This window comes from Mustela nigripes, chromosome 13, assembly GCF_022355385.1.
Source record: "Mustela nigripes isolate SB6536 chromosome 13, MUSNIG.SB6536, whole genome shotgun sequence".
Taxonomy (NCBI): Eukaryota; Metazoa; Chordata; class Mammalia; order Carnivora; family Mustelidae; genus Mustela; species Mustela nigripes.
Genome location: NC_081569.1, coordinates 97,942,599 through 97,969,369, shown reverse-complemented (window position 1 = coordinate 97,969,369; position 26,771 = coordinate 97,942,599). Strand labels below are relative to the sequence as shown.

Below are 26,771 nucleotides of genomic sequence, written 5' to 3'. Positions count from 1 at the left end.
TTCTTCTCTTAAAAGGAATTTTTTCCAAAACAAATTTGTTTCTTACTTCTCAACTGCAGTTAATGCCACACTTAAGAGAGCTTAAAATACCACATTTCATTGTAACTCATGTACCAGTTGGACATAATTATACCTTCAGATGCTTATTAGATCATTTAAGGAGACTCAGCCTCCTTCATTCATTTGTCTCTTTAAAATCTTCCCCCAAAAAGCAAATTATTTTACAGCTGGTTTATAATTGAACTGAAACTCAACTTTACTGCTGCTTGTGCAGTTCTTACTGACATATCTTGTCTTACTGGGCTTTGAAATACAACTGTCTTGCTGGACCAGCACTCACGGGCTGCCTGAGATGTGAAGCTGTACCCGACCAGACAAAGAGATAACCAAGAATTCTACCAGTCACAAAGAAAGCTGCATTAGCATACACTGTCAGAAGGAAGCCCTGTTGGTTTGCTTTTCCTCTTTGAATTCCAAAAATAACACCTCACAGACTGGTGAGGAATATTTCCAAAATATTCTACCACACTACAGAAATCTTTCGTATTCAGTACATGTTGAAATCAGTCAAGAAATTCTGCCCCTAGAAGATTTTGTCTAAATTATTCTCTTTCTTGTGGTCAGCTCTCCTTCCAAGTTCATGTTTCCCAGCTGCTCAGTTTTAATACAATGTCTGGCACATGGTAAGTGTTTAATAAATGTTAACTAATGAACAAGTAAAAGAAGTATGTACCTTTAGCCAAACAGGAGTATACCACCTAGACATTCTTTTTTCACTTTGAACCCAAAAGTCAGTAAGTAATACGTGTGATGTTCAGCGGGTCTTCACTTTGATAGTTCTTGATGGCTTAAGCATAGGCCTCAACTCCAGAATCCAGCCAGTCCTGGGTGGGAAGGGAAAGCAGTCTAGTCAAGGACAAGAGGAAAATGGTGGCCATTAATAGAGTTGATGCAAAGTATGTCTTGATATATTTCCATTATGAGGACTGTTCCCACCATGCAGTTACAGCTGTGCCTAGAGTCACCATGCCAGTGTTCAGCCAGCATCTTACTGCTCTTCCCTTTGGTCTTCCCTGATCAGCTGCTTTTACTCAACAAAACTATTCAGCAGACTGGATCACTGCATATCATCAAACAAGACATTTAGAATCTTTTAAAGTACAACTTGTCTTTCTCTAGTGATCTGTACATTAAAAAATTAAGAACAGTGATCCTGGATATTAGCTATGACCTGGAACATAGCTTTTGTATCATGTATTTGGTAGGGGGGCGGGAGGGAATGGGGAGGCGTGAGAGACAAACCCCACTCCTATTTGTCTTGGCTAAGAACATTAATGGCTGAGAAGTCTTCTCCAGATCTCCAGATCTCAATAGTAGTGCTTTCAAGAGGAGGTGACAAAGTGGGATGTAGTCTTCCTGCATCCCATGGGTATAACCTAGAATATACCCTTGGGTGGTTCTGTGTATGTTCATTAGTTAAATCACACAGCAATGTGTGATCACATTGTTTAACTAAACCAGGGAGTGGTAATACTATACCCAATATTGTCTTAGTGTCTTTGGTTCATGTTTTTGAATATGTCGAGTGGGGCAAGACAAGAAGAGTTAAGATTGTAAATTCAGAGCATAGAAAAAGGGCAGGAAATAGATTCTTTTTAGCCCAGAAAAGGGAAGATTTAAAGGGGATTGGTGACTAGGGTCTTCCTCTGCTGAGACTCCTGTAATCTAAGATAGTATCAAGTGACATAGATGACTTACAGGCAACTGACCAAATATTTGCACTGTGTGCCCAGGGGGAGGGCATAAAGGGAGACTGCTTGTTTAGTGTGGCTGAGATCGGGTGGAAAAGAGTCTCCCTCTTGTCATTCATTCACGAAGTTTTCATGATGAGTTAAGAAATTTTTTTAGGAACTCCTTAAAGAAAATGGGGTAAGAAGAGCCCAGCTGAAGGGTATGGGAGGCCATAGGTGGAGGGGAAAAAGATGAAAATGGAGATGGTTGGATAAAGTGGGTATTAAATAAGCTTGTCTAAAAAGAGGGCATAGTTCAAAATGAGAGGAGTGAAGGAATATTGGGTCATCGGTAATTAATGGATCCACATAAAAGGCTAGAAAAACAATAACTATTTTAGTGTCAAGTTATTAATTCCATGAATAACCACAACTACTCTCAGGCCCCGTCCCACAGAATGGTGCCATTACCAACTCGGTACTCAGAGTAGGAAAGGTGAGTATGTTTCATGATGGCTCAGATATGCTCCCCAGGGTCTGGATTCGGTATACATCTCTTCATTGCTTTTCAGATGATGACTTGGAGGTTCAATAAACTCTAGAATTCAATAAACTATGTACGTCCTTTCCCTTCATTTTTAAAGCAACAGTTATTTTCAATATAATGAATTGATTGCTACCACCTGGAAAAAAATACACTTCCAAGCAAATTCTTGTTAATAAAAAATCTTTTAGGGGTGCCTGGGTGGCTCAGTGGGTTAAAGCCTTTGCCTTCAGCTCAGGTCATGGTCCCAGGGTCCTGGGATCAAGCCCCGAGTTGGGCTCTTTGCTCAGCAGGGAGCCTGCTTCCTCCTCTCTCTCTCTGCCTGCCTCTCTGCCTCCTTACGATCTCTGTCAAATAAATAAATAAAATCTTTAAAAAATAAAATAAAATAAAAAATAATTTAAAAATCATTTACTAACATAAATATGGCCTCCTCTCCCTAAATGAAGCCCACGTCAGTTTGTGGTGCTCTGCTGGATTTCAAATTCCCCATTAAACTAAAAGATTAATTCCCCCTTGAGAGAATTATAATAGGAATCAATTCTGATTTACTATTTTTGAAGAAAGAAATGGCCACATATGTCATGTCATCCAAATTATATGAAGTTTAGGTAGAAGAAACTTTGAATATATTATTATTGGGAATACCACACCTTAACTCCATGAGTAGCAGTTCCTTTTCTCTGAGATCTTTGTATAATTTTCTTTAAAAAAAAAAAATTCTCCAAGGATAAGAGTAAAGCCTGAAGAGTTAACTTTAATATTGTAAATGCAGAAACTAAAATGGGGCTGACTCTCAGCAGTATTCAATTAAAACTAGCCAGTGGCCATGTTCTGAGCTTTTCAAATAGGATCATGTAACACACACACACTCCAGTAGCTTGAACATGCCCACAATAGCATTTTGATAGGTCAAGGATATGTTTAACAGGAAGAAGCATGCTGACAGACTCAAACCAGACAAATATTCCCAGGAATATCCTCTGGCCACCAAGACAGAATTATTTTTTTTTCAGTGAAAAGATAATTCTTTAGTTTTGGACATAGAATATTATCATCACGCCATCTCTCTTAAAGTATTATTGTCACACTGTGTTCTAAGAAGGTCCTGACTGGTGAAACATCTACCTCTGACCAGACCACCCTACTGCCTAGAACCACCTATTGTTTGACAAAAGAGAAAGGAGTGATTTTAGTCATTTAGTGATGTATACGCCAGACCCAAGTATCTGAAAATAAAGACATTTGTGCCACCCACACACCTCATCATGGCCCCACAGACTATTATTAGAAAACCAAAGCTGCTCAAGTGGCATCCCTGGGGTCTGATCCTAATTCAGAAACAAAGGTAAGGCTTCTTCCCTGATTCCGTTTTCAGCCCCATCTTCCTCTCCTATCCAAAGAGCAAGTGTTGAGTGTGTTAGGATAGAAAAACCATCTTGTCCATTCAGAAATGGAAAAATGTATATAAGAAAGAAAAGGGAAAAGTATGAAAAGCAAAGAATTGGTTAAAAAAAAAAAAAAAAAAAGATGATCACCTCCTAAATAGAAACTCTTTAAGAAGCTGTAAGTCATACAGGTAATAACTTCCAAGGTAGCCGAAGGGGTTGAAGTATCACTCTTGGTCCTCACTGGGTAAAACCTACCCTAAAGTTTCTAAATTCAATCTAAAAAACTGAGTGAAAAGGAAACCTTCTAAATTACCTTCTCTACCACTAAAAATTGGGGGAAATGAGAGCAACTGTCTATGATGTTTGAGGTGTACTCTGGTCTTGAGTCCTGGCCTGCTGAGAATGCCCTCCCAGCCTCAAGCCACTTTGGTTTTTGTTAATGCTTTGTGGCACCTGTGGGAGGGATGAGGCTTTGTGCAAATGCCTTGCTAAGGCAGGTCTTGGGGAACCGTGCTTGGGCAGGTAGCAGATTTCTGATCTCTAGTTTGCATTGATCTTACATCTAGACACCGATTCAGAAGAACAGACACTCCCTTTTCCAGTGCCTTCGGAAAGATTGCCGCTCCGTAGAATGAGTCCTTTCTCCTCCACCCTTAATCTACAACCCAGCTTTCCCGGGAGATCCTACTTTGATATCCGATCCTCACCCCACCAGCTGAGCTTGCATTCCTCTTTGCAGTCTCTCAATGCACCGGGTGAGCCGAGCTCGTCTGACCTTTCCCCTTGATCTCTCTGTGCCTCGATGGCATCTCCGAAATACTTGTTTTGTTCTTGCCATTCATGTGCATGGAGAGGGCAATGAGCTGATCTCTATGTCTGTGGCCTGCTTCTGGTATGAGAAGGGTTTGGATGCTGGAGCTGTGTGGTGTTCTTGTTTGTGTGGTGTAAGGCCCAGCTATCTAGCTGTGGTCAATGTATAATGGCATTGGAAAGTGGCGAGTGAAGTTGTTCTTTTTGCACCAGCTGGTACCGCCATGGATGACCTGCTCTGTCATCACATGCAGTGACATAGCACGGCATAGGCGCTGGCTGAGTGGAGGCTGTGGCCTTAGTCTGGGAGTTGCAACCCTGCTGTATCCAGGAAACCAGCTGTGTCTGGGAGACTGGATCAGTGCATCCAGCCCGTAGTGGTCTGATTAAACATAGACTCAAGAGATCTTTATCGAAAAATAAAGTAAAAACACACCAACAGCAGACAGCATCCCACAAAGCAGCCAAAGCAGACAGCAGAACATGAAAGTATTTTCTGCAAAAGCCTGGGCTTGCTGGTAGGACAGTCCCTCTCGTGGCAGATTTTTCCTAGCAATGGGGAGGGAACATCACTAGCCAAATTAGAAACCCTTAACTGGCCTAATGCCCAGGGATCCAAGTCATGGCCAAAGCTGGCTTCCCCCAAGTTTCCCACAGCCAAGCAGGTTGGGAGAGGGCTTTAGATTGATTTCAGGGAAGCTAGACATGCATTATTGCGCAATCGACTCTGTCTAGCCAACAGAATCCTAAAACATCTATGATGCAGACCTATTTGATCTCTTCAGGACTATATTGTAATCGTGAATACACGTGATGCACATTTCACATTTCCAAAGGTTTCTTTTGTTTTTTATTTTATTCTTTTTGCTCATCCCACATCCTGGAATGAAGAAGGCCACAGCATGACAGTGCAAAAAGGATGCAGGGACTTCAAGCTCTCTTTAAAATGACATTTTTCTTTGTGCTTTTATGTTTCTTATTGTTTTTCTGTGCACTACTGGCTTTCAAACATGCTTTGTTATGGAACTCTTTTCACTTTGTGTCCAATGTACTAAAATACTGTTATAGTCTTTGTAATGTATATTGTCTCAAGAATAAAATGAAATGTGGGTCTGGGGATGCAAGATGGCTGTGTTTAACAGCATTGTTCTAGTTGTATCATTGACTCTTAAATGTATGGTGGTATGTTTTCAATAGTGTAACAAGATTTTGGAACACGTGTTTTGAAAAAGACTTGCAGAAGGCATGATTCATTTAAAATTTTTAAAGCCTTGTTCAGATTCTATAAATTCATTTCCGAAGTGGGATATGAGATTCAGCTTTAAAACTCCTTGTTTTCCAGTCCTCACTATGCTCCAACCTGTGAATAGGAATTTTAAAGTGATCATTGGTAGAAGCTAGGCATAAAATTCAGCCATCGGTTGGAAGGAAATGATTCTTTTGTATGTGAATTCATCCCAGAGTAAAATAAAGTAACCAAAAGTAAGGACATATTTTACAGTTTTGTTTTTGACTCAATCATTAGTCCTTTTTTTTTTTTTTTAATAGTAAGTTGCTGAATTCCTTCTAAAATTCTTTTAATTCAGTGTATTATCCTTCAATTGTTTTAGAAGTTATGTATAAACCTTTCTGAGTTAAAAAAATTAAATGATTTTCTCTAGGGGATACCCGAGTGCTCATCAAAAATACATTTGCCAGTTTAGTTCCAACACCACTTGAAACTAGAGGTCATACCCCTTGGAATATTTTAAGACCACACTTCTTCCTCCACCCAATCCAGCTTCTCATGGGATCCAAATCTTGAGGAAGGAGGGTTGGGAAATTTTCATGGGTGATTCTAGTATCCACCCCCACTTAGGTGAGAAGAATCGATGTAGTAAAATGATCTAAGAAGATGAAGTCATTTGTTTCACTACATTTAGTTCATGCCATTATTAAAAATTATCAGATGTTTTATTAACATACAGGTTACATCCTAGGTTCAGTCCCACATATGTGTATCATTTAACTTAGGCTCAAGTCACAACAAACACCTTCTAGTTACCACCAGAGTTAGAGGTGCATGAAGTAATGTTACAGAACAGAGTTTTTATCAAGATCCAGTAATATCTCCTCACTTCTCACATTTTTCTTCTTTATTTATTTATTTTGCTTCCCTCCAGGCCTGAATATTTCCCCTTTCTAAACAGTAAGCCTTCTGTTTAGTACAGAAACTTTAGTGGAAAAGATTGAGCTTGGGGGGCTGAGAAAAATTTAAGCTGCCTAGTTTAGAATCAATTGAAAGAGGATTTATTAAATTGGGGGGTGGGGTATATACTTTTCATTTGGGAAAGGGCAAGAGAAAAACCTTTGTATATCCAGCAAAGTTAACTAATATAAAACGGGCTTTGGTTTTTCATGAATCAGGCCTCTGGTGACTCATTTCAGCTGGTGTTTTTTAAGTGTGTACAAATACTGTTTATCCTCCTGGTTGCTGCTTCATAGCTTTGATGTGTAGTATCTCTTTATAGGATGCAACTTTGAGCCTCAGTCGGCACCTTACTCTCAGTTAGGCAAGTACACCTATATCGTGATTGTCATCTTTGACTTGTGTGGTTGGCATGCTCAATTTCCTCCACCAAATAAATGGCGGCAGCTTATTGTATGTCAATAAAATTGTCTGATTGTCATGAAAATCCCCATTAGAACACTCTCCCCTATACTTAGAAAAGTGTATTTTTAAATCTTATACCTAAAAGAGGATTGCATCCCCCCACCACAGTTTTCTTATACATCACTGCAGAGCACTCTTTATGAGTGCTAATGTGGGTTAAGGTACAAGTCAGACTGACAATTGTAGTGTTTGTAGTGTTTGAAATCAAGCCCTTTTTTGGTATGAGTCTATCAAAAGAGACGTGTTTTCTTATCAATGTCAATTTTGCTTCCTGTTTCTCTCTCCCATGCCTTTCACTTGGAATGACAACAGTTGACATTAAAAAGCTGTTGGCAGGTATGGAATAACCTTATTCTGTTACAAATAGCAAAGACCAAAGTGCATGTGAGATGGCTCACAGGTTCAATAAATCAGCAATGACATCTCTCCGGAGTGTGTTATTGGTAGGCGGCATTTAGAACTTGGGTCAGAACGATGTGTGCAAAGATGTCATTCTCTCTTCACCTAATGTCCAAAATACCTACTGCTCCAGCAAAATAGTTTACATGTTAGTGTTAGGAGTAACATACAAACTGTTATTTTTAAGGTACGAAGGAAGCGACCCGTCTCACGTCCAAAGTCACACTCATGAAAATTATTTCATGTTGCCGATAGCTTTGCAGCCTTTGAGCTTCCACTAGCGCTGAGGACGTTTTCAAAAACGATTAGATGTCAGCACTTCTGCCGAAGGGACATTTCCTGGTTTCACTCAGTGTGTTTTATCCCTCCTCCATCTAGGACTGTAGATCCTAGCCTCCCCGCCTCAGGGTAACACAGGCATCTTAGCGCACCCTCTCCCTTTATGTCTCCGGTGTACTGTTGTCCCAGTCACCGGGTGAAGGGACTTGCACCTTCCAAAATCGATGCCACTTCACTCCCGGATCACCTGGTTGGGAGTGCAGTCTGAGTCAGGTAACCCCTGCTGAATCGGTCTTGTGTCCTCCGTCTGCTTCTGGGTGCAGAGAGTACCACCTCCCAGGATGTGGCCCCTGTCTGCTCACTCACAGCCCCCTGTGGCCCCGGACACCTCGGCACTCCTTCCTGCATGGCAGCATGAAAACGGGACACGACACTCCTCCCCTGTGCAGGGGCGTGTTGCACTGCACAGAGCTCTTTGGGTCAGCCTCGGTAACCCCACTCCCTTCTCTTGTTCCCAGTGGCCTGGTTTGCTTTCGACCCCGGCTCGGCACACGCTGACATCATCTTCTCCAATGACAACCTGACAGTGACCTGCAGCAGCTATGATGACCGGGTGGTGCTGGGGAAGACCGGCTTCTCCAAGGGCGTCCACTACTGGGAGCTAACCGTGGATCGCTATGACAACCACCCTGACCCTGCCTTCGGCGTGGCTCGCATGGATGTGATGAAGGATGTGATGTTAGGGAAGGATGACAAAGCTTGGGCAATGTATGTGGACAATCACCGGAGCTGGTTCATGCACAACAACTCGCACACCAACAGGTACCCAGCAGCCCCCAGACTGAGCCTTCTTCATGCTGGCTTCTGGTAAAAAATGAGAGCCCAAGTTCAGAGTCCTATTAAATTAACAACATCCGGGCAGGCAGGCAGGTGGTCTCCAGTAAGTGACGCAGGAGTTCTACTACTCTTACCTGAGTCCTTCTCAGGGGTTAATTGATGGATTGATGGATTGATTGATTTTACGTTTGCATAATGCCAGAGATATGAGCCCTTTCCTAGGTCCTTCACCATGGCTAGTAACTAAGACTCCCCATGCATATCTCTTCCAGGAAAATATCCTAGGATCCTAAAATCCAGACCTACAACTTACCAGGAGAACCTTTTAATTTTTCTGAACCTTTGTCTCCAAATCTGTCCAATTAGGCTAATTATATTTTTCCAGATGGGAGTGTTCTCCAGATTAAATGAGATATGTGAGAATGCCTCACATCGGAGGCAGCGGAAAACAGAAGCCATTGTTCTTCTTGTTAGGATTATTATCAATACCACTGCCCAGAATAGAAACCATGCATTAAACTTAAATCTTACGGATACCAGTTTAGATAGCTTTAGAATTTGTAGGACTCTCCTATTACCGTATAAATTCAGAACGCCCAGTTTTCTGGGGAAGGAGAATGTAGTCATCTCCTTAGGTTTGCCTCTAACACCAAAATATAGGCAATTATCATTTAACCCAAACTCTATTTTTTTCCCTAGACTTCCTTTATCATTTGGTTTGTGTAAGTGGAGAGGCAGAGGAAAGCAAGTCTGGCAGTAGTACCCTGGTGGACTCCACTGTCTCAGTTTTTTCTGGAAGGTCATCACTGCTCCTTCTCTAGTCAGTAGGATTCCTAGGACCTCCACTTCCCATTCCCTTGGACATTTTCTATACAAACCCAGACACACATCTGGGTGTCTGTTGTTTGCTTATAATCCCTTACAGTGAACACACATACCAATTCAGCCTAATATCAAATCCATCTGGGTGTTGATAAGTGGGCATCTTTGGGGGTTTACTTTTGGGGGAGCCCTCAGTCACTAGAGTCATACCATTCCCCCCTGTACCCACTTACTTTTCCCTTCTAGCTTCTTTATGTTGGAGTAAAGGAGTAAATAATAAACAAGGGTCACACTATGCAAAGAAATACATTCTTAAAGTTGAACGTGTCTGCTTGCGTGCAAACTGTGCTCTCATTGTTGAAGTTGTGAATTAACAAGATGCGATTTATAAACCTGTCCTTTGATGATTATGTACAGTCTGTATTGTACATGCTGGGGGGAAAGAACAACACTTAACCTGTTTCTGTGCTCTGCTGAGATGAGGATAAAGTTCAGTATTGGCAGACCTCAAAGATCAGGGTGTAAGGCAAATCTGACATCCACGTTGATGACTTTTGTGAAAACACCTGTTGAAACATTAGACATAATTTGCTTTAAAATGACATTTCAGTGAAGGTTCTTTAAAACCACTCCTCCATTTTCCACAATATAATTGTTTCACTTTGCAGGGGAGAATCCTCTCCAATGTTGTCATTTTTTAGAGAGCCTTCTCAATTTAAACTCAACATGCCCATCAACATCTTTCTGGAATGAGTTTTTTCTGTTAAATCGGTAGCATACGGCCCCACATCCCATTTTTCATGCATATGCTTTCGATTCAGCTTAAGTGCTTCTTTATTTTGACTTTCAAATTAAGGCATTTTGGAATTGATGTTTAATTCACACCATTTGTGCCAAGTGCACGACATCGCTGCAGAGGAGCTCTGATAGCCCAAAGCCGGCTTTTTCTCTTAGACTTGATGGATTTGTTTTCTGCTGAGGAGGCTCAGAGGTAGAGGCCCTCTGGGAATGAGTTCACTCTCAGCTACCCGAGAGCAGCATTGTTCAAACTATATTCTCTGCAGGGGGCGCTATCTCCCCCAAGGGAGAGAAACTTGGTGTGGGGGGGGAGGAGGGAGTTAAGCAAAAAATCTTACTTTTTGTTTACAAAGCACAGATATACACACAACACATAAACAAATACCCAATGTATCTCTGGTATTAAAACGATGTGTGAGGAAGGTGACAAGGGAAAAAAAAATATTTAAAAACACTCCTGGGGTGTGGGGAACAACATTTTTAAACAGGTTGAGAAATACTGGTTAGTACAAAAGGGTTTGTATAGTTACTATAAAGAGGGGAGCTTCTAGAATGATGACAAGTGAAACCCAGTTGTTTTCTTTTCCTCCAGAACGGAGGGAGGGATCACCAAGGGGGCCACAATTGGGGTCCTCCTCGACTTGAACAGGAAAACCTTGACCTTTTTTATCAACGACGAACAGCAGGGTCCCATAGCCTTCGAGAACGTGGAAGGCCTGTTCTTCCCGGCGGTCAGCCTGAACAGGAACGTGCAGGTAAGCGCCGTGCCCCCGCGCCTCCCAGCAGCTTCTGCCCGCTCTGCTTCAAAGGCTGCCCGCGGGTGGTACGTTAGCCCCTGAGAGAGGGAAGCCAACCGTGTAAGGCCCAGACCGAGACCCGGAGGAAAGGAGAGGGGAAAGGGATCAACGTTGACAACAGAGATGATTCCAGATCAGCATCAGCCCCTTCGTTAAGCTTGGACACAGTCTAATTCACAGCAAGTGGGCGATTGGAACTCGGTTCACGGTTTGCTCTTGACTGGCCCTGAGGCCTAGTTTCATCCCTAGTAGGAAAGAAACTCTTGAACCAGCTGGTTTGAAAACAGATGGAATGACTTATGCAAAGCTCCATGAGTGCCCAAGAGGTGAAGGTATGAGACGGAAGTATTAGCACCATTATCAGAAATCCTGAGCATCTTCTCTGCACTGTTCCTCTGCTCCGTTAGGTGCCACGGGGATTAGAAAACAGTCCCTGCCTTCGGGTTACTTACTTATGATTTACTGCAAATGGCCAACAGGTTCTTCTCATATATGCATTCAACAAATAACTACTGAGTGCCTTTAATATGTCAGGCACTGCAATTACTAGAAGTATTGTTGTTTATCAGTGAGAACAAAACAAAAATCTTGCCCTCGTAGAGCTCACATTTGAGTTATGGGTAATAGAATAAATAATAAGCACAATGACCATGTTAATGATATATGAGCTAGAAGACAGTAAGTGCAAGGGAGGTGAGGCCAAGGGCAGGGCGAGGGGCTTGGGGGTGGTAGGGAGGAGAGGGCAGCTGCCATCTCAGCCAGCGTGCTCACTGTGGGGTGGGCCTTACCACAGCCCCCACGTGAGCTGTGCCCTGGAGGGAGTGAGCTGTGTGGAGCTTCCCAGGCAGAGGGAACAGCCGGCACAAAGTTTCTGAGGCATGAGGGGCCTCGTGGGAGCAAGGCAGGGCCAAGGGGCCAGGGCTGGGGTGAAGATCAGAGTCATGGGGTGCCCGGTTGCTAGGCTGGGCTTTTCCTGCCCCTCTCAGCTGGAGCTCTCATTATCAGCTGCTGTAAGATGGCTAGGTCGTGGGAATCAAAACCCTCCAGGTGATTTTTGCTCTGTTCAAAACCATAGTCTTGGGAGCTTAAAAAAGAAAAGAAAAGGATTGTTGTTTATCAGTGTGTGCAGTAAAAGTGATTGCAACCCAGTGACCTTTGCCCTTCTCTCTTCCTGCGACTAGATGGGGTATTCTGGGAGGCTGAAATCTAATCTCTCAGAGTTCAGCCTCTACATTGGAAGAAAGGAAACCATAAATTGCCCTAGACGTGAGTCTTAGAAAAACCTCCTTCAAAGATTTCCACACACTGCAGCTGTTTCCCCTTCCAACGGATGTTTTACTCAGTGGTTTTCAGTGTTTTCCAGGGTGTTCTGAGTATCTTTAGAGAAAGACTCTGGGGCTCGGGAGACAGGGACGAGATGGGGAAGGAGAACAGTAGAGCCCGAGATGCTTCTGGCCTCGTCCATGCCGCTGTCCATCAAGATGCGAGGCTGCTCGGGATCCAGGGAAACCGTACCCCTGCCCCTGTTTCTTAGACCTGGGAATCACCTATTCGTTCCCCAAACGAAAGGCTCATCCTAATCGGAGTTACTAGTGGACACGTGATAAGAGAAGGGTTCTCCACTCACCGGTTCTCTATCCGTGGATTCGGCCTTTTCACTGCGCCCTCACCAACAGGCTTTTGCTACCTGCAGATCAATGCCTGTGTCTTCAGTCAGAAGGAACACAGCCTTCACAGGATCCTTAAAAGAGGCAGGTGGATAATAACCACATTATCAAGTGTCTCCAAGATTTGGGAACCCCCAATCGTGGCCAGGCTCTTAGCGCAGGCAGAATTCTACCAGAATTCTTCTTTAACATCTACTCGAATAGACGTTAAAGAAAGGGAACAGGCCCCCCATTGAACTAGGAACACAGCCGCTGTGCCCCGGGGAGGGGCTGATGCAGGGAGGGTTCCCGCGGTGCTTCCAGGACTCACAGTCTCGTCCCCCAGGTCACGCTTCACACCGGGCTCCCAGTCCCTGACTTCTACTCCAGCAGAGCATCAATAGCCTAAGGATGGGCCGTTGGAGGCGCCAGCTGCCGGTCCTACCCTCCGTCCTTACCTCCGCCTGGGAGAGCGACAGCACCTGATGGGATGCTGGAGAGCTGGAAGCAGAGGGGGAGGAGGAGAGAAAAGCTGGTCCCCACGCGTTCACACCCCACAGCTCCGCTCCGCCCCTACCTTTCTGACCTCTCTCCGGCTCTGATGCCTGCGTTCACTTCCGCCTCCCGCAACTCTAACCAACGAAGGACCTAGGCTGCCCACCATGTCACTTAGTTTCCAATCCCAGGTTTTGCTCTTATTTTACATAATTTTTTAAATGTAGGTGAGTTATATTTTGTTTCTTTTCTGATCATGTTCTTGGTGACTTACTGAACTGTTACTGCCAAGAGAATATTCCCCTGATAACCTTTTTCTTAAGCTTTCTGACAAAGAGGTTGTAGAGAGGGGTGGGGAAGAATGCGTTGAATTTGGAGTTTGCAGTTTGCCTCCTAGAAGGTTCTTGCTGTTACCTCTCGTGCAGTGCTAGCCCTGCATAGCTAAACTTCGAGAGGTGGGCAGAGTGAATGCAGCATTGAGAAGTCTGACTATCCATTGAAGCACAAAAATAATAGCCATATGGCTACACAAAGGTTCACAGCCCTCAGGATCCTTAAGATAGCTGGGTTTCTGGGAGAGGCCAGAAACCCTGGTCATTGAATCAAACTAGGAAGTCTCTAGACTGGGGCAGACCAGGGGGTTTATGATTTGGTTCATTTATTTAATACAAGTTTTTAACTGAGAACCTACTATGGCCTAGGCACTGTTCTAGACAATGGAGACACAGTGGTGAACACACAGGTGTGGTTACTGCCCTTCTGGAGCTTAAATTCTCATAGGAGAGCAAACCAAAAATATGACAATTACAAATTCTTTTACAAGTACTAGAAAGGAAATAAGGAGCAATGAGGCTCATTGGCAAGATCTCTCAGTTTCCCAGGAATGATGCTAAAAATCTACCCATTCTGGCCATGGCACCAGAAACATACCAACTCAATGCCTTTTCTGCTACATTATTTTAATTATGGTACCTGCTGCCATTCATCATAATTATGGCAGAAATGATGTCAGCATTCTTATTTGTTAATGCTGCAATGACACTAAGCCTTAAAAATGAATGTGAAAAAAAAAAAAAAAACAGCGACCAGAGAGAGAACCCATTTTCAGTAATGGAGGATCTTAATTTGCAGTCCATGGCATCCCCATTCTCAGGATAAACTCACTTGTCTCCATGTATATCTGTGCCTGTTACAAATGACAAATCCATCCACTCTGCTGCCATTCACAACCTAACTTTCTGGAGTAGTTCCAGTAATGTGTGGAAGAAAATGAAATTGTATGTCATTGCTCTGACTGATAGCAGAATGATAATTCTTATTACTTCTCTATAGAGACAGACTTACACGGTTACCCTTCTGATTCTTTCGTTTGACATGCAGTTTTAGAAAACGTAGAACATGGAAAGAGGTTCTGATTAGTTGTCTAAATATTTGCCAGTGAGCCAAGAAATTCCGCATGAAAAAACAAGAATAACAGATAAAAGAGAAGTGGTAGGATGGGAAAGCTAACAAACTAAAGTTTTGGCATAAAGTAAGATATGTAAATAGCTAGTTATTTCCTTTTGTGCTTTATTTAGCTCATCTCTATCAGTTACAGTGTTTCTCTGGTTACATGTACCTAATTTATTGGATGGGTGCTATCCTGTATACGTCCATCTTGGTTTCTTGGCTACAGAAAAACTCTGTTGCAGGACAACACTAGTTTGATATTTGATTTACTCTCCAATGAGACTCGATGGCTGGGCCGCTGTAGACTCATAGTTCCTCTTGTTCTTTATTAAATTCATCCTGCTGAGTAGATTTCTAGTGACTTGTAACACCTAGTTTACACAGAATTACCATTGTAGATGCATACAGCTATTGTACTAGAAAAATGGATATTTCTGGTGTGCCAATAAAAGATTTTTATGAGAGAACATCATACGTCTCTTTAAAATTCTTGGGTTTTGCCTGTTTGGGATGATGATTCACCTTTGTCCAAGAGACAGGTTATCAGGCAAGTTTGACTGGAAAGTCCCCTAGAGTTCATGAAAGTTCTTGGTCCTCACCTGATTTCCCTGGGAGCACAGACACTGTCTCCCGGTGGTACCTACCTCATGAATCTTGGCTAAGTGTGAAACATCTGTAGTTTAGATGCTGTTTGGGTATTTTTCCAAATCTTGGGAACTTACTTTCACAAACCTCCTCCTGAAAAACCCGTAAACTTGTACTACAAAGTATAATGTCACTGCCTTTTTCAAACCTGGTTCCTTTGACATTTCTTTGAATGGCTGAACAATGTACTTGTTTTTAAGTAATCACACTGGGGATGTCTGGGTGGCTCAGTCAGTTAAACATCTGCCTTTGGCTTAGGTCATGATCCCAAGGTCCTAGGACCCTGCTCCCTGCTTAGCAGGGGGGCTGCTTTTCACTCTGCCCTTCCCACCTGTTTAAGTATTCTGTCTGTCTCCGATAAATAAATAAAATCTCTAAAAAATAAGTAAATAATCACAACAGTACTGATCACCTTTATATTACCATTACCCCTTATCTATTTTTTTTTGCTGACTTTTATTTATTTATGTCTGTAAATTTTTATTATTTTCTTTTTATTTAAATTCAATTAATTAACATATAATATATTATTAGTTTCAGATGTAGAGTTCAGTAATTCATCAATCTTATATATTACCCAGTGCTCATTACATCATGTGCCCTCCTTAATGTCCATCACCAGTTACCACATCCCCCCACACCCCTTCCGCCCAGCAACCCTCAGTTTATTTCCTATGATTAAGAGTCTCTTATGGTTTGTCTCCCTCTCTGATTTGATCTTCTTTTATTTTTCCCTATTTCCTCTATGATCCTCTGTTTTCTTTGTTTTATTTTTTTATTTAAATTCAATTAACTACCATGTCATATATTATTGGTTTCAGAGGTAGAGGTCAGTGATTCATCAGTCTTATATAACATCCAGTGCATATGACATTATGTGTCTTCCTTAATGCCCATCATCCAATTACCCAATTCCCTTGCTCCGTCCCCTCCAGCTACCTTCAGATTGTTTCCTATGAGTAAGAGTCTCTTATGGTTTGTCTCCCTCTCTGATTTAATCTTATTTTATTTTTTCTTATATGATCTTCTGTTTTGTTTCTTAAATTCCACATATGAATGAGATCATATGATAAATGCCTCTCTCTGATTCATATATTTTGCTTAACATAATATCCTCTAGTTCTGTCCAAGTCACTGCAAATGGAGAGATTTCATTTTTGATGGCTGAGTAATATTCCATTGTAAATATATACACCACATCTTCTTTGTCCATCATCTGTCGATGGGCTTTTTCCATAGTTTGGTTATTGTGGACATTGCTGCTATAAACATAGGGGTGCAGGTGCCCCTTTGAACCACTATGTTTGTATAGTTCAGAAAAATACCTAGTAGTGTAATTGCTGCATCACAGAGTAGCTCTATTTTCAACTTTTTGAGGAACCTCTATACTGTTTTCCAGAGTAACTGCACCAGCTTGCATTCCCATCAACAGTGTAAGAAGGTTTCCCTTTCTCTACATCCTCACCAACATTTTTCATTTCCTGACTTGTTAATTTTAGCCATTCTGACTTATGAGTTAGTATTGCTTTGTATTTCCCTGATGCTGAGTGATGTTGAGCAGTTTTTGTTGTTGTTGTATCTGTTGGCCATTTGGATTTCTTCCCTGGAGAAATATCTGTTCATGTCTTCTGCCCATTTCTTGATTGCATTATTTGTGCTTTGGGTGTTGAGTTTGATAAGTTCTTTATAGATTTTGGACACTAACCCTTTATCTGTTAAGACATTTGCAAATATCTTTTCCCATTCTTCGGTTGTCTTTTGGTTTTGTTGACTGTTTCCTTTGCTGTGCAGAAGCTTTTTGTCTTTATGATGCCCCAATAGTTCAGTTTTGCCTTTGTTTTCCTTCTTTTGGAGACGTGTCCATCAAGAAGCTGCTATGGCCGAGGTCACAGAGGTTGCTGCTTGTGTTCTCCCCTAGGATTTTGATGGATTCCTACTCACATTTAGGTCTTTCATCCATTTTGAGTCTATTTTTGTGTATGGTGTAAGACAATGGTCCAGTTTCATTCTTCTGTATGTTGCTATCCAGCTTTCCCAACAGCATTTGTTGAAAAGACTGTCTTTTTTCCATTGGATATTCTTTCCTGCTTTGTCAAAGATTAGCTGACCATAGAGTTGAGGGTCCATTTTTGGGTTCTCTATTTGGTTCCATTGACCTATGTGTCTGTTTTTGTGCCTGTACCATACTGTCTCGATGATTACAGTTTTGTAATAGAGTTTGAAGTCCAGGATTGTGATGCCACCAGCTTTGGTTTTCTTTTTCAACATTCCTTTGGCTATTCAGGGTCTTTTCTGGTTCCATACAAATTTTAGGATTCTTTGTTCCAGCTCTGTGAAAAAAGTTGATGGTATTTTGATAGGGATGCATTGAATGTATAGATTGCTCTAGGTACATAGACATTTTAACAATATTTCTTCTTCCAATCCATGAGGCATAGAATAATTTTCCATTTCTTTGTGTCTTCTTCAATTTCTTTCATGAGTGTCCTATAGTTTTCTGAGAACAGATCCTTTGCCTCTTTGGTTAGGTTTATTCCTAGGCATGTTATGGTTTTTGGCACAATTATAAATCAAACTGACTCCTTTATTTCTCTTTCTTCTGTCTGTTAGCGTATAGAAATACAACTGGTTTCTATGCACTGATTTTATATCTTGCCCCTTGGCTGAATTCCTACATGACTTCTAGCAATTTGGGGATGGAGTATTTTGGGTTTTCCACATAAAATATCAGATCATCTGCAAAGAGTGAGAGATTGACTTCTCTTTTGCTGATTCGGATGACTTTTATTTCATTTTGTTGTCTGATTGCTGAGGCTAGGACTTCTAGTACTATGTTGAACAGCAGTGGTGAGAGTGGACATCCCTACTATGTTCCTGACTTGAGGGAAAACTCTCAGTTTTACCCCTTTGAGAATGATATTCACTGTGGGCTTTTCATATATGGCTTTTATGATATTGAGATATGTTCCCTCTATCCTTACACTGTAAAGAGTTTTAATCAAGAAAGAATGTTGTACTTTGTCAAATGCTTTTTCTGCATCTATTGAGAGGATCATGTAGTTCTGTCTTTTTTTTAATTAATGAAGTTTATCACATTGATTTATTTGTGGATGTTGAACCACCCTTGCAGCCCAGGAATAAATCCCACTTGGTTGTGATGAATAATCCTTCTAATGTACTGTTGGATCCTATTGGTTAGTATCTTCATGAGAATTTTGGCATCTGTGTTCATCAGGAATATTGGTCTATAATTCTCCTTTTCGGTGGGGTCTTTGTCTGGTTTTGGAATCAAGGTAATGCTGACCTCATAGAAAGAGCTTGGAAGTTGCCCTCCTTTTCTATTTTCTGAAACAGCTTCAGAAGAATAAGTATTAGTTCTTCTTTAAATTTTTGGTAGAATTCCCCTGGAAAGCCATCTGGCCCTGGACTTCAGTTTGTTGGGAGATTTTTGATTACTGCTTCTATTTCCTTGCTAGTTATGGGTCTGTTCAGGTTTTCTATTTCTTTCTGGTTCAGTTTTGTTAGTTTATAGGTCTCTAGGAATGTATCCATTTCATCCAGGTTGTCAAATTTGCTGGCGTATAGTTGCTCATAATATGTTCTTATAATTGTTTGTATTTCTTTGCTGTTGGTTGTGATCTCTCCTCTTTCATTCATGATTTTATTTATTTGGGTCCTTTCTCTTTCCTTTTTGATAAGTCTGGCCAGGGGGTTATCAATCTTATTAATTCTTTCAAAGAATAAGCTCCTAGTTTCATTGATTTGTTCTATCATTTTTTGTTGTTGTTGTTCTATTTCATTGATTTCTACTCTGATCTTTATTATTTCTCTTCTCCTGCTGGATTTAGACTTTCTTTTTTCTTTCTCCAGCTTCTTTAGGTCTAGAGTTAGGTTGTATATTTGAGAACTTTCTTATTTCTTGAGAAAGGCTTGTATCACTATATATTTTCCTCTCAGGACTGCCTTTGCTGTGTTCCACAGATTTTGAACAGTTGTGTTTTCATTATCATTTGTTCCCATGAATTTTTTCAATTCTTAATTTCCTGGTTGACCCATTCATTCTTTTTTTTTTTTTTTTTTTTTTAGTTTTTATTTATTTATTTGACAGAGCTAGATCACAAGTAGGCAGAGAGAGGGAGGAGGAAGCAGGCTCCCTGCCAAGCAGAGAGCCCAATGCGGGACTCGATCCCAGGACACTGAGATCATGACCTGAGCCGAAGGCAGAGGCTCAACCCACTGAGCCACCCAGGCGCCCGACCCATTCATTCTTTAGTAAGATGTTCTTTAGCCTCCATATATTTGGGTTCTTCCAAATTTCCTCTTGTGATTGAGTTCTAGTTTCAAAGCATTGTGGTCTAAAAACATTCAGGGAATTCTCCCAATCTTTTGCTACTAGTTGAAACCTAATTTGTTACTAGTTGAGACCCAGGATATGATCTATTCTGGAGAATGTTCCATGCGCACTCAAGAAGAATGTGTATTCTATTGCTTTAGGACAGAATGCTCTGAATGTATCTATTAAGTCCATCTGTGAGTGTGTCATTCAAAGCCCTTATTTCCTTACTGATCTTCTGCTTAGATTCTGTCCATTGTAGTGAGTGGGGTGTTAAAGTCCTCACTATTATTGTAGTATTACCAATGTGTTTCTTTAATTTTGTTATTAATTGGTTTATATAATTGGCTGCTCCCAAGTTAGAGCATAAATATTTAGAATAGTTAGATCTTCTTGTTGGATACACCCTTTAATTATGATATAGCGTCCTTCCTCAACTTTTATTACACTCTTTGGTTTAAAATCTAATTTATCTGATATAAGGATTGCCACTCCAGCTTTCTTTTGATGTTCATTGCCTGATAAATGGCTTTCCACCCCCTCACTTTCGATCAGTTCTGCTCTTGCTGGGCCCCTGCTCTGAGAGCAGTTGCCCAGCTGAGCTGTCGTTCATGGTTTATGGCTACCCCAAGCTGAGAGCCCAATCCTGGGATCACTGATGGCAGCCAGCTTCCCCACTCAAATGCCTGGGAGCTCTGCCACACTCAGGTACCCCTGGTCTTCCTATGACCCCAGGGAGCCTGAGACCACATTGTCCCACCTAGTGTTCCTCCCCACTTCACCACCTGAGTGCCTCTTAGGCAGGGACACCCCCCACTGGAGCAGATTTCTAAAAGCTCCAATTTTGCACTCCGCTATAATACCACTTTCCGGTAGCTGGCTAACAGAGGCTCCCTCCTTCAACAGTTTAGCTTCTCATATATCACCTCAGATTCACTTCTCTCCACCTCCTACCTTGCAGAAGGTCATAGTTTTTCTATTTGCAGAGTTGCAACTGTTCTTTTCTTAGATCTCTGGTTGAGTTTGCAGGTTTTCGGAATAGTTTAATAACTATCTAACTGAATTCCTGGGACCAGACAAAACTAAAATCTTCTACGGCTGTGCCATCTTGCGCTTCTAGGGAGACAATCCATTATGCTTTGAAAAAAAAAAAAGATTTGTTTATTTATTTTAGAGAGAGAGAGAGCACATGCAAGCAGGTAGAGGGGCAGAGAGGGAGGGAAAGAGAATCCTCAAGCAGACTGCCTGCTTAATCTCATAACCACAAGATCATGACCTGAGCCAAAACCAAGAGTCCAGTGCTCAACTGACTGAGCTACCCAGGCACCCTCGTCATTACCCTTTTAAAGTGAACTGGGGGCTGTGTGTGTGTGTGTGTGTGTGTGTGTGTGTGTGCACATGTATGCACGTGTGTGTTTAAGGAAAACATCCTCTGCAAGCACCTGATCCAGGTTATGACCTCAGAGCAGCACACTAGGGGGCTGGCAGCTGCTCTTGCTCTGTGTACACTAGGTTTCCCCACATCTCTGTTTCCTTACCTGGTACCCTGATACTTCCTTCTTCCTCCTCCATGGGTCTGCTCTGGTGGTTTTCTTCCCTTCTGTTCTCTACCTAAGGCAACACATTAGCCACTTTCTACTCTTCTCGTGGCACTGAGGTTAATGGAACTTATGATTCCTCGCATTGCCTCACAGGAATGATGGACTGATTTGCAAGATATCATCGTATTTTCTGGAAGTGAGGTCCTTTTTTTCTAACTCTAATGTGTGCATTAATCTTTTACTTATCTCTTCAACTCACTGATAAGAAAGGAATACTTTCTGTTGAATCAGGATTTTTTTTTATCATGAATCAAAGGAACTATAGTTATTAAAGAAGTTCTCAGACCACACTACCTTCTAATTTACAGTAACATGCTAAAGATACCTGCATATATATTCAAATATATGGGCCAGCTACTTCCACTGACACTGGCATTTAGGGGGACCTGAGTCTGACATAATATATCACAGGTAACTGAGACTTCTTCAGTCTTGTCTTTATCCAAAGAACCAGCATTCTGGATATGTACAGAATTTGAGGCACTGAAAAAGACTTAACAGTGGAGGCATCTAATTCAATGCACAGAAAAATCGGTCTAGCTTTTGGATGTATTATTTCTACCACTCTGCTACAACTATGCAAAGAAAAGCTTCAGGTACAGAACTGGATATCACAGAATTAATAGTGATGATTGCATAACCTAGTGGTAGCACTAAAAATCACTGAATCATATACGTTGAAAGGGTGAGGGACCATGTTGGACATGACCACAGCTCTTCTTACAGCCTCCCTCCAACTACACCCAAGTCTGTTCCTATTTTCTCCAAGCTGTCCCCTGAGATAAAGCCTAAAGCCAAGGAAGGGTGTCAGGGACCTAGGAGCAGATCTCCTAACCCTACTCTTTCCTTCCCTTCCCATATTCCCTTGGCTGGTGTAAGGGCTTTGATTTGTTTCCTCTCCTGGTGAAGACTACCTCTCCATTTTGTTCTGAGCCTCTCTAACATGGCCTTTAACTTGCCCCTTTCCTGAAGTTCAGAATGGTGGAGAGAATAGAACACCTTTCTCCCATTAAGGAAGCAATTAAAAATAGCTCTTACAAACCCCCAGTGGTTATGTACCTTGCTCATATCTTTCTTCCTTCTCCTTCCAGGGAAAAATAAACATTCACCATGAAATCTGAAAGAATTAATATTTTGGTTATTGTTCTTGCCCTTTTTTCCCTCAATATTTTTTTCTAAAATTCCCTAATAATAAATATAACAAATCACAACTCCATTAATGAGGATGGCTGGATATTAAATTTTAACAGCTTGCAAACCATCTTTTGAGGCATAGCCACAATTTGTAATGTGTATAATAAAGGAAAGCATAAAGCTAAAGAAACGACCGTGATGGGAGAAACTTCATGGAGGTATAAAACAGTGGTTTTCCACCCTGGCTAAAATCCTTGGTAAGAACAGTATGTTCAACCATGCATTTCTATATGTTCCACACAAAGAAAGGGACACGACGTGAGATCCTGCATACAAAAGCACTTTGTGCAGTAGAGATGAAAGACACGTTAAATGTAAGTATTCATTATTAAGTAACCTACACTCCCATTATCAGACAACCCCGAGAGGACTAAGTGTAGTGACTGAGGACAGCATCTGGCAGTAACTGTCTGAATTCTGGTCCTGGCTCCAGGTTTTGCAGCTGTGCGCCCAAGTGCATGGGATAAAAACTCACCCACATTTTCCACACTCTAAAATAGAGGTAACAATAGAATGGTTTTGAGGGTTCGATCAAATAATATGTGTCAAATATTCTGAACAGGACCCGGCCCATGATGAGTGCTATGAAGTGTTAGGGATTATTCATTTGTGTGCAGTCTGTTCATGATGCCACCATCAAATCCCCCCCTTTATTAATTACCAAGATCCCAACTGAGTGTCAATAATGAGTCATATAATCATCTTCTCGGGAGACAATGCTATCTATGGAACTTGACAAAATGTTAAATTCTTTTGTTAAATTAATGGAAGACTGTAGGCAAGAATGTTCTGAGCAAAAGCAGTAACTTGATTCATAAGACAGGCTGAAATCTCTTTTAAAGTCACAATAATCAAAATGGCATACTATTACTAAATCAACCACAACTCAGAAATAGAGATTTCAATAGATATTGAACAGAAAATCACAAAGGGGAAATGAAGCTTATTCAAAAATGTTGAAAAATATTTGAAAAGTGGTTAGCTATTTGGAAAGCCAAACTATATTCTTAATCAAATCTATGTTCCAGATATTAAGGTGGTAATGTAAAATATTTAAAACTTTAATAAACCAGGAGAGATTACAAATATTCATCTGATCTTTCTCAAAGAGGCCTGCATCACTGTAAATTACTTTATGCAATAGGCTTATCAATTTTCTAAAACTCCTTTCCAACTTATATTTTACATTTAAATCCTTCCTTTGTTATCTCTATATATCATGCTTATCTATTTTCTTCTTTAATTAACTGGGTCCCTCTTTATCCTGTCTAAACCTACTTCTAGTATCATAGATACTAGAGGTACTGTATTGATTTTTTTTGTCATGCCATCATTTAACAAACTACTTTTAAGGAAAGATTAAGGTATTGAATATGAACTACTCTGCACTCTGTTTCTGGACTGTATTTTCTTTTCTATTTATTTATTTATTTATTTATTTATTTGACAGAGAGAAATCACAAGTAGATGGAGAGGCAGGCAGAGAGAGAGAGAGGGAAGCAGGCTCCCTGCTGAGCAGAGAGCCCGATCTCAGGACCCTGAGATCATGACCTGAGCCGAGGGCAGTGGCTTAACCCACTGAGCCACCCAGGCGCCCCTGGACTGTATTTTCAACCTAGTAGTTAATGAGTTTATAATGAGCAAGTTGTCTCAAGTAAACGAGGATCCTAATGTTTCCTTCTTTAATGCTGATTCTCACATAGGATCTGTGAAAAGAACATTCCACTCAATTTTTCCCAATTGCCTGGTGGGCAGTGTGGCTGCAGATGTGAAGAAGTAAGTCTCCAGTCTTATCAGTTGGCAGGATGAGAAGGATGAGCAGGTGAAGGTTAATCGTAGCTTCTCATGAGGTTGGTTTCATTGTTGGCAATACAATAACTTAGCAAATATGCGAAATTTAATACTTAGGTATAGGGATGGGCTTGCTCAGAACTGATAGACCTGCAGGAAAAAAAATCATACATATCTATCAGAAAGAAATCAATCTTAGAGACTTATGAGGATCACCTAGAACTCCACACCACTATTAAATTCCATGTGTTCAAGATTTCAAGTATTGAAATGTAGTGCAGTTACCTCCTGCAATACACATACTGTGTGTAAGCTGTTTGTCTACCATCCAAGTGGAAGGGACTTTTCCTCGGTGTTAAGAGAATCTGAGATCTGTTCTCCATGCCCTGGGAAGGGGTAGAGAGAGGATCCCACTGGATCAGATGAAGCATGGAAAACCAGTCCTGGAGCATTTAGGCTGCTAAATCAGGGACTCCCAGGGGACCAGAAAGAACGAGATACAGATGCAGGCTCATTGAAAAGGGGTATCAGATGCATCCCACATGTGCTTTCTTTCTCTTTAGAGGTCTCAAGTATCAGGCTTCACCTTAAGCCTCTTGTCAGGTCTTTGGCAGTAACTAAGGAAACATAATCTCTGAGACACCTTCCTAGAAGGAACTATCAAAGGTGTTCTTAAGGAAAACAAAGGAATGTCCATTATTCCACAAAATGGATCTGACCCAATATGATATTCTTCATGGTCTGAAGCTACCTGGGGCTAGGCTATTAATAGCAAAATAATACCCTATTTTCTTTTTTCTCCAATGCAAAGGTTTTATTGTTGTTGTTGTTCTTGTTTTCAAACCTTAACATCTCTGCAATGAAGACACATTTCACTTGCGTCAAAAGAAACTCACCAGCCGCTGTTACGGCAAGTGCCTCTCAGCCTTCAACTGCACAGGGCAATCATCTGGAGAGCTTTAGAAATAGTGATACCAGGCTACCCAGTTAATTGGCTTGGGGTCCAACCTGAGAATGTGGGATTTTTTTTTTTTAATTGCCCACATGGGGTTGCCTGGGTGGCTCAGTAGCCTGAGCCTTTGGCTCAGGTCATGATTTCGGGGTCCTGGGATCGAGCCCCGAGTTGGGCTCTCTGCTCAGCAGGGAGCCTGCTCTCCCCTCTCTCTCTCTGCCTGCTTGTGATCTCTGTCAAATAAATAAATAGACTCTTAACAAAATAATAAATTGCCCACATGATTCTCATGGCCAACCGGGCTTGAGAAGGCAGAGGAAGAGAATGTGAGGATGGCACAGACTCAGAGTTTGCACTGCTGGTGCATTTGAGAAATTAATAAGACGTGGGGCTGAATCAGTTCATTGGTCTGTTACTTCTGGGAAGTCATTTGCACTGGTATGTGGTAAATTTATTTATTTATTTTTATATTTTTAAATTTTATTTCTAGTACAGCTAGCCTGCAGTGTTACATCAGTTTCAGACAGCTGGAAAACTTAAATTCATATCACAGTGATCAGTTTACAGGTCCTTTAGAAAATTCCACTAGAATGCAATATAGAAAAAAATGTACAAAATTAATAAACATACACTGTATGTGGTGACTGAAAATGGTAAAAATTGCCAAAATTTTGAGAACAGATTACCAGATTTTCAATTGTTGGGAGCAATTGATGCATTAAAAACTATCACTCAGATGTCCAAATCTGTCAAAAGCTTCCAGCTACTTCTCAGAAAAGCTCTTTACTTATAATTCAGTTAACAGCAGCAGCAACACAATGTAGCCAAAAGGGAAATGCAAACAAACTAACAAAACCCCACATAACCCACAATATTCTCTGACACGTGTTTAAATGATTCTGCAGCATCACAAAGATGATAACAAGGTCCAGATCATCACCAGCAGTTACCATTAACGTTACTCGTAACTGCCAATGGTCGTACTCTACAGGCGTTTCCAACCCCAGGTATGACTATCATTCTGAAAAAGCAAACAGCATGTATTTGTGGAGAAAAATGTATGATATTGTAACTTGGGTTTTTTAGAGTTGTGTGCATTTAATGTTGTAGTTGATTTTGATTTTCTCCAAAAGAGCTAATATGAAGTCCATGGTTCATTTTGCAATCTCTGACAAAGACTTCCTAAAATTGAGAAATACTCTAATAATATTGGTAGTCATATATTGAACCTCTTTGTTTTCCATGCAGTGTACAAAACTCTTACTTAATCTTCATCTTACTTACACACTTTAATTATTAGCATTTTAGAAATGATAAAATTAAAGCATAGAGAACTTAAGTATCTTGCCTAAGGTCACACAGCAGGCAAGTGGTAGAGCAAAGATTTGAATGTAGCCTAACTCCAGAGCCCACACTCTTCATTAACCTCTTGATTATAGGACACCATGATCCCTCCACATACCGCGTACAACATATTTACTCACGCAATACATATTCACTGAGCACAGATTAAGCGCTAAATATAAGGAAACACTAGAGATACCAGTGAACAAAATAGAGAAGGTCTCCACCTCCTTAGACCTGATATTCTAATTGGGAAATGCA

At 41.1% G+C, this 26,771-nt stretch overlaps 1 protein-coding gene across 12 annotated transcripts in view; it reads left to right on the top strand.

Moving 5' to 3' along the window:
- The window catches only part of TRIM9 (tripartite motif containing 9), a 108,149-nt gene extending 93,032 nt beyond the window's left edge, over positions 1-15,117 (top strand). For 2 of the 12 annotated variants that reach the window (XM_059373188.1, XM_059373177.1), the window contains exons 8-14: positions 4,232-4,420; positions 6,986-7,027; positions 7,441-7,464; positions 8,325-8,628; positions 10,856-11,018; positions 12,737-12,811; positions 13,053-15,117. In XM_059373188.1, the coding sequence (XP_059229171.1) occupies positions 4,232-4,420; positions 6,986-7,027; positions 7,441-7,464; positions 8,325-8,628; positions 10,856-11,018; positions 12,737-12,811; positions 13,053-13,115 (860 nt within the window). In that variant the 3' untranslated portion in view covers positions 13,116-15,117. The remainder of the gene's footprint in view (positions 1-4,231; positions 4,421-6,985; positions 7,028-7,440; positions 7,465-8,324; positions 8,629-10,855; positions 11,019-12,736; positions 12,812-13,052) is intronic. The other 10 variants (XM_059373182.1, XM_059373181.1, XM_059373187.1 and 7 more) reach the window with 8 other exon arrangements.
- The last annotated feature ends 11,654 nt before the right edge of the window (positions 15,118-26,771 follow it).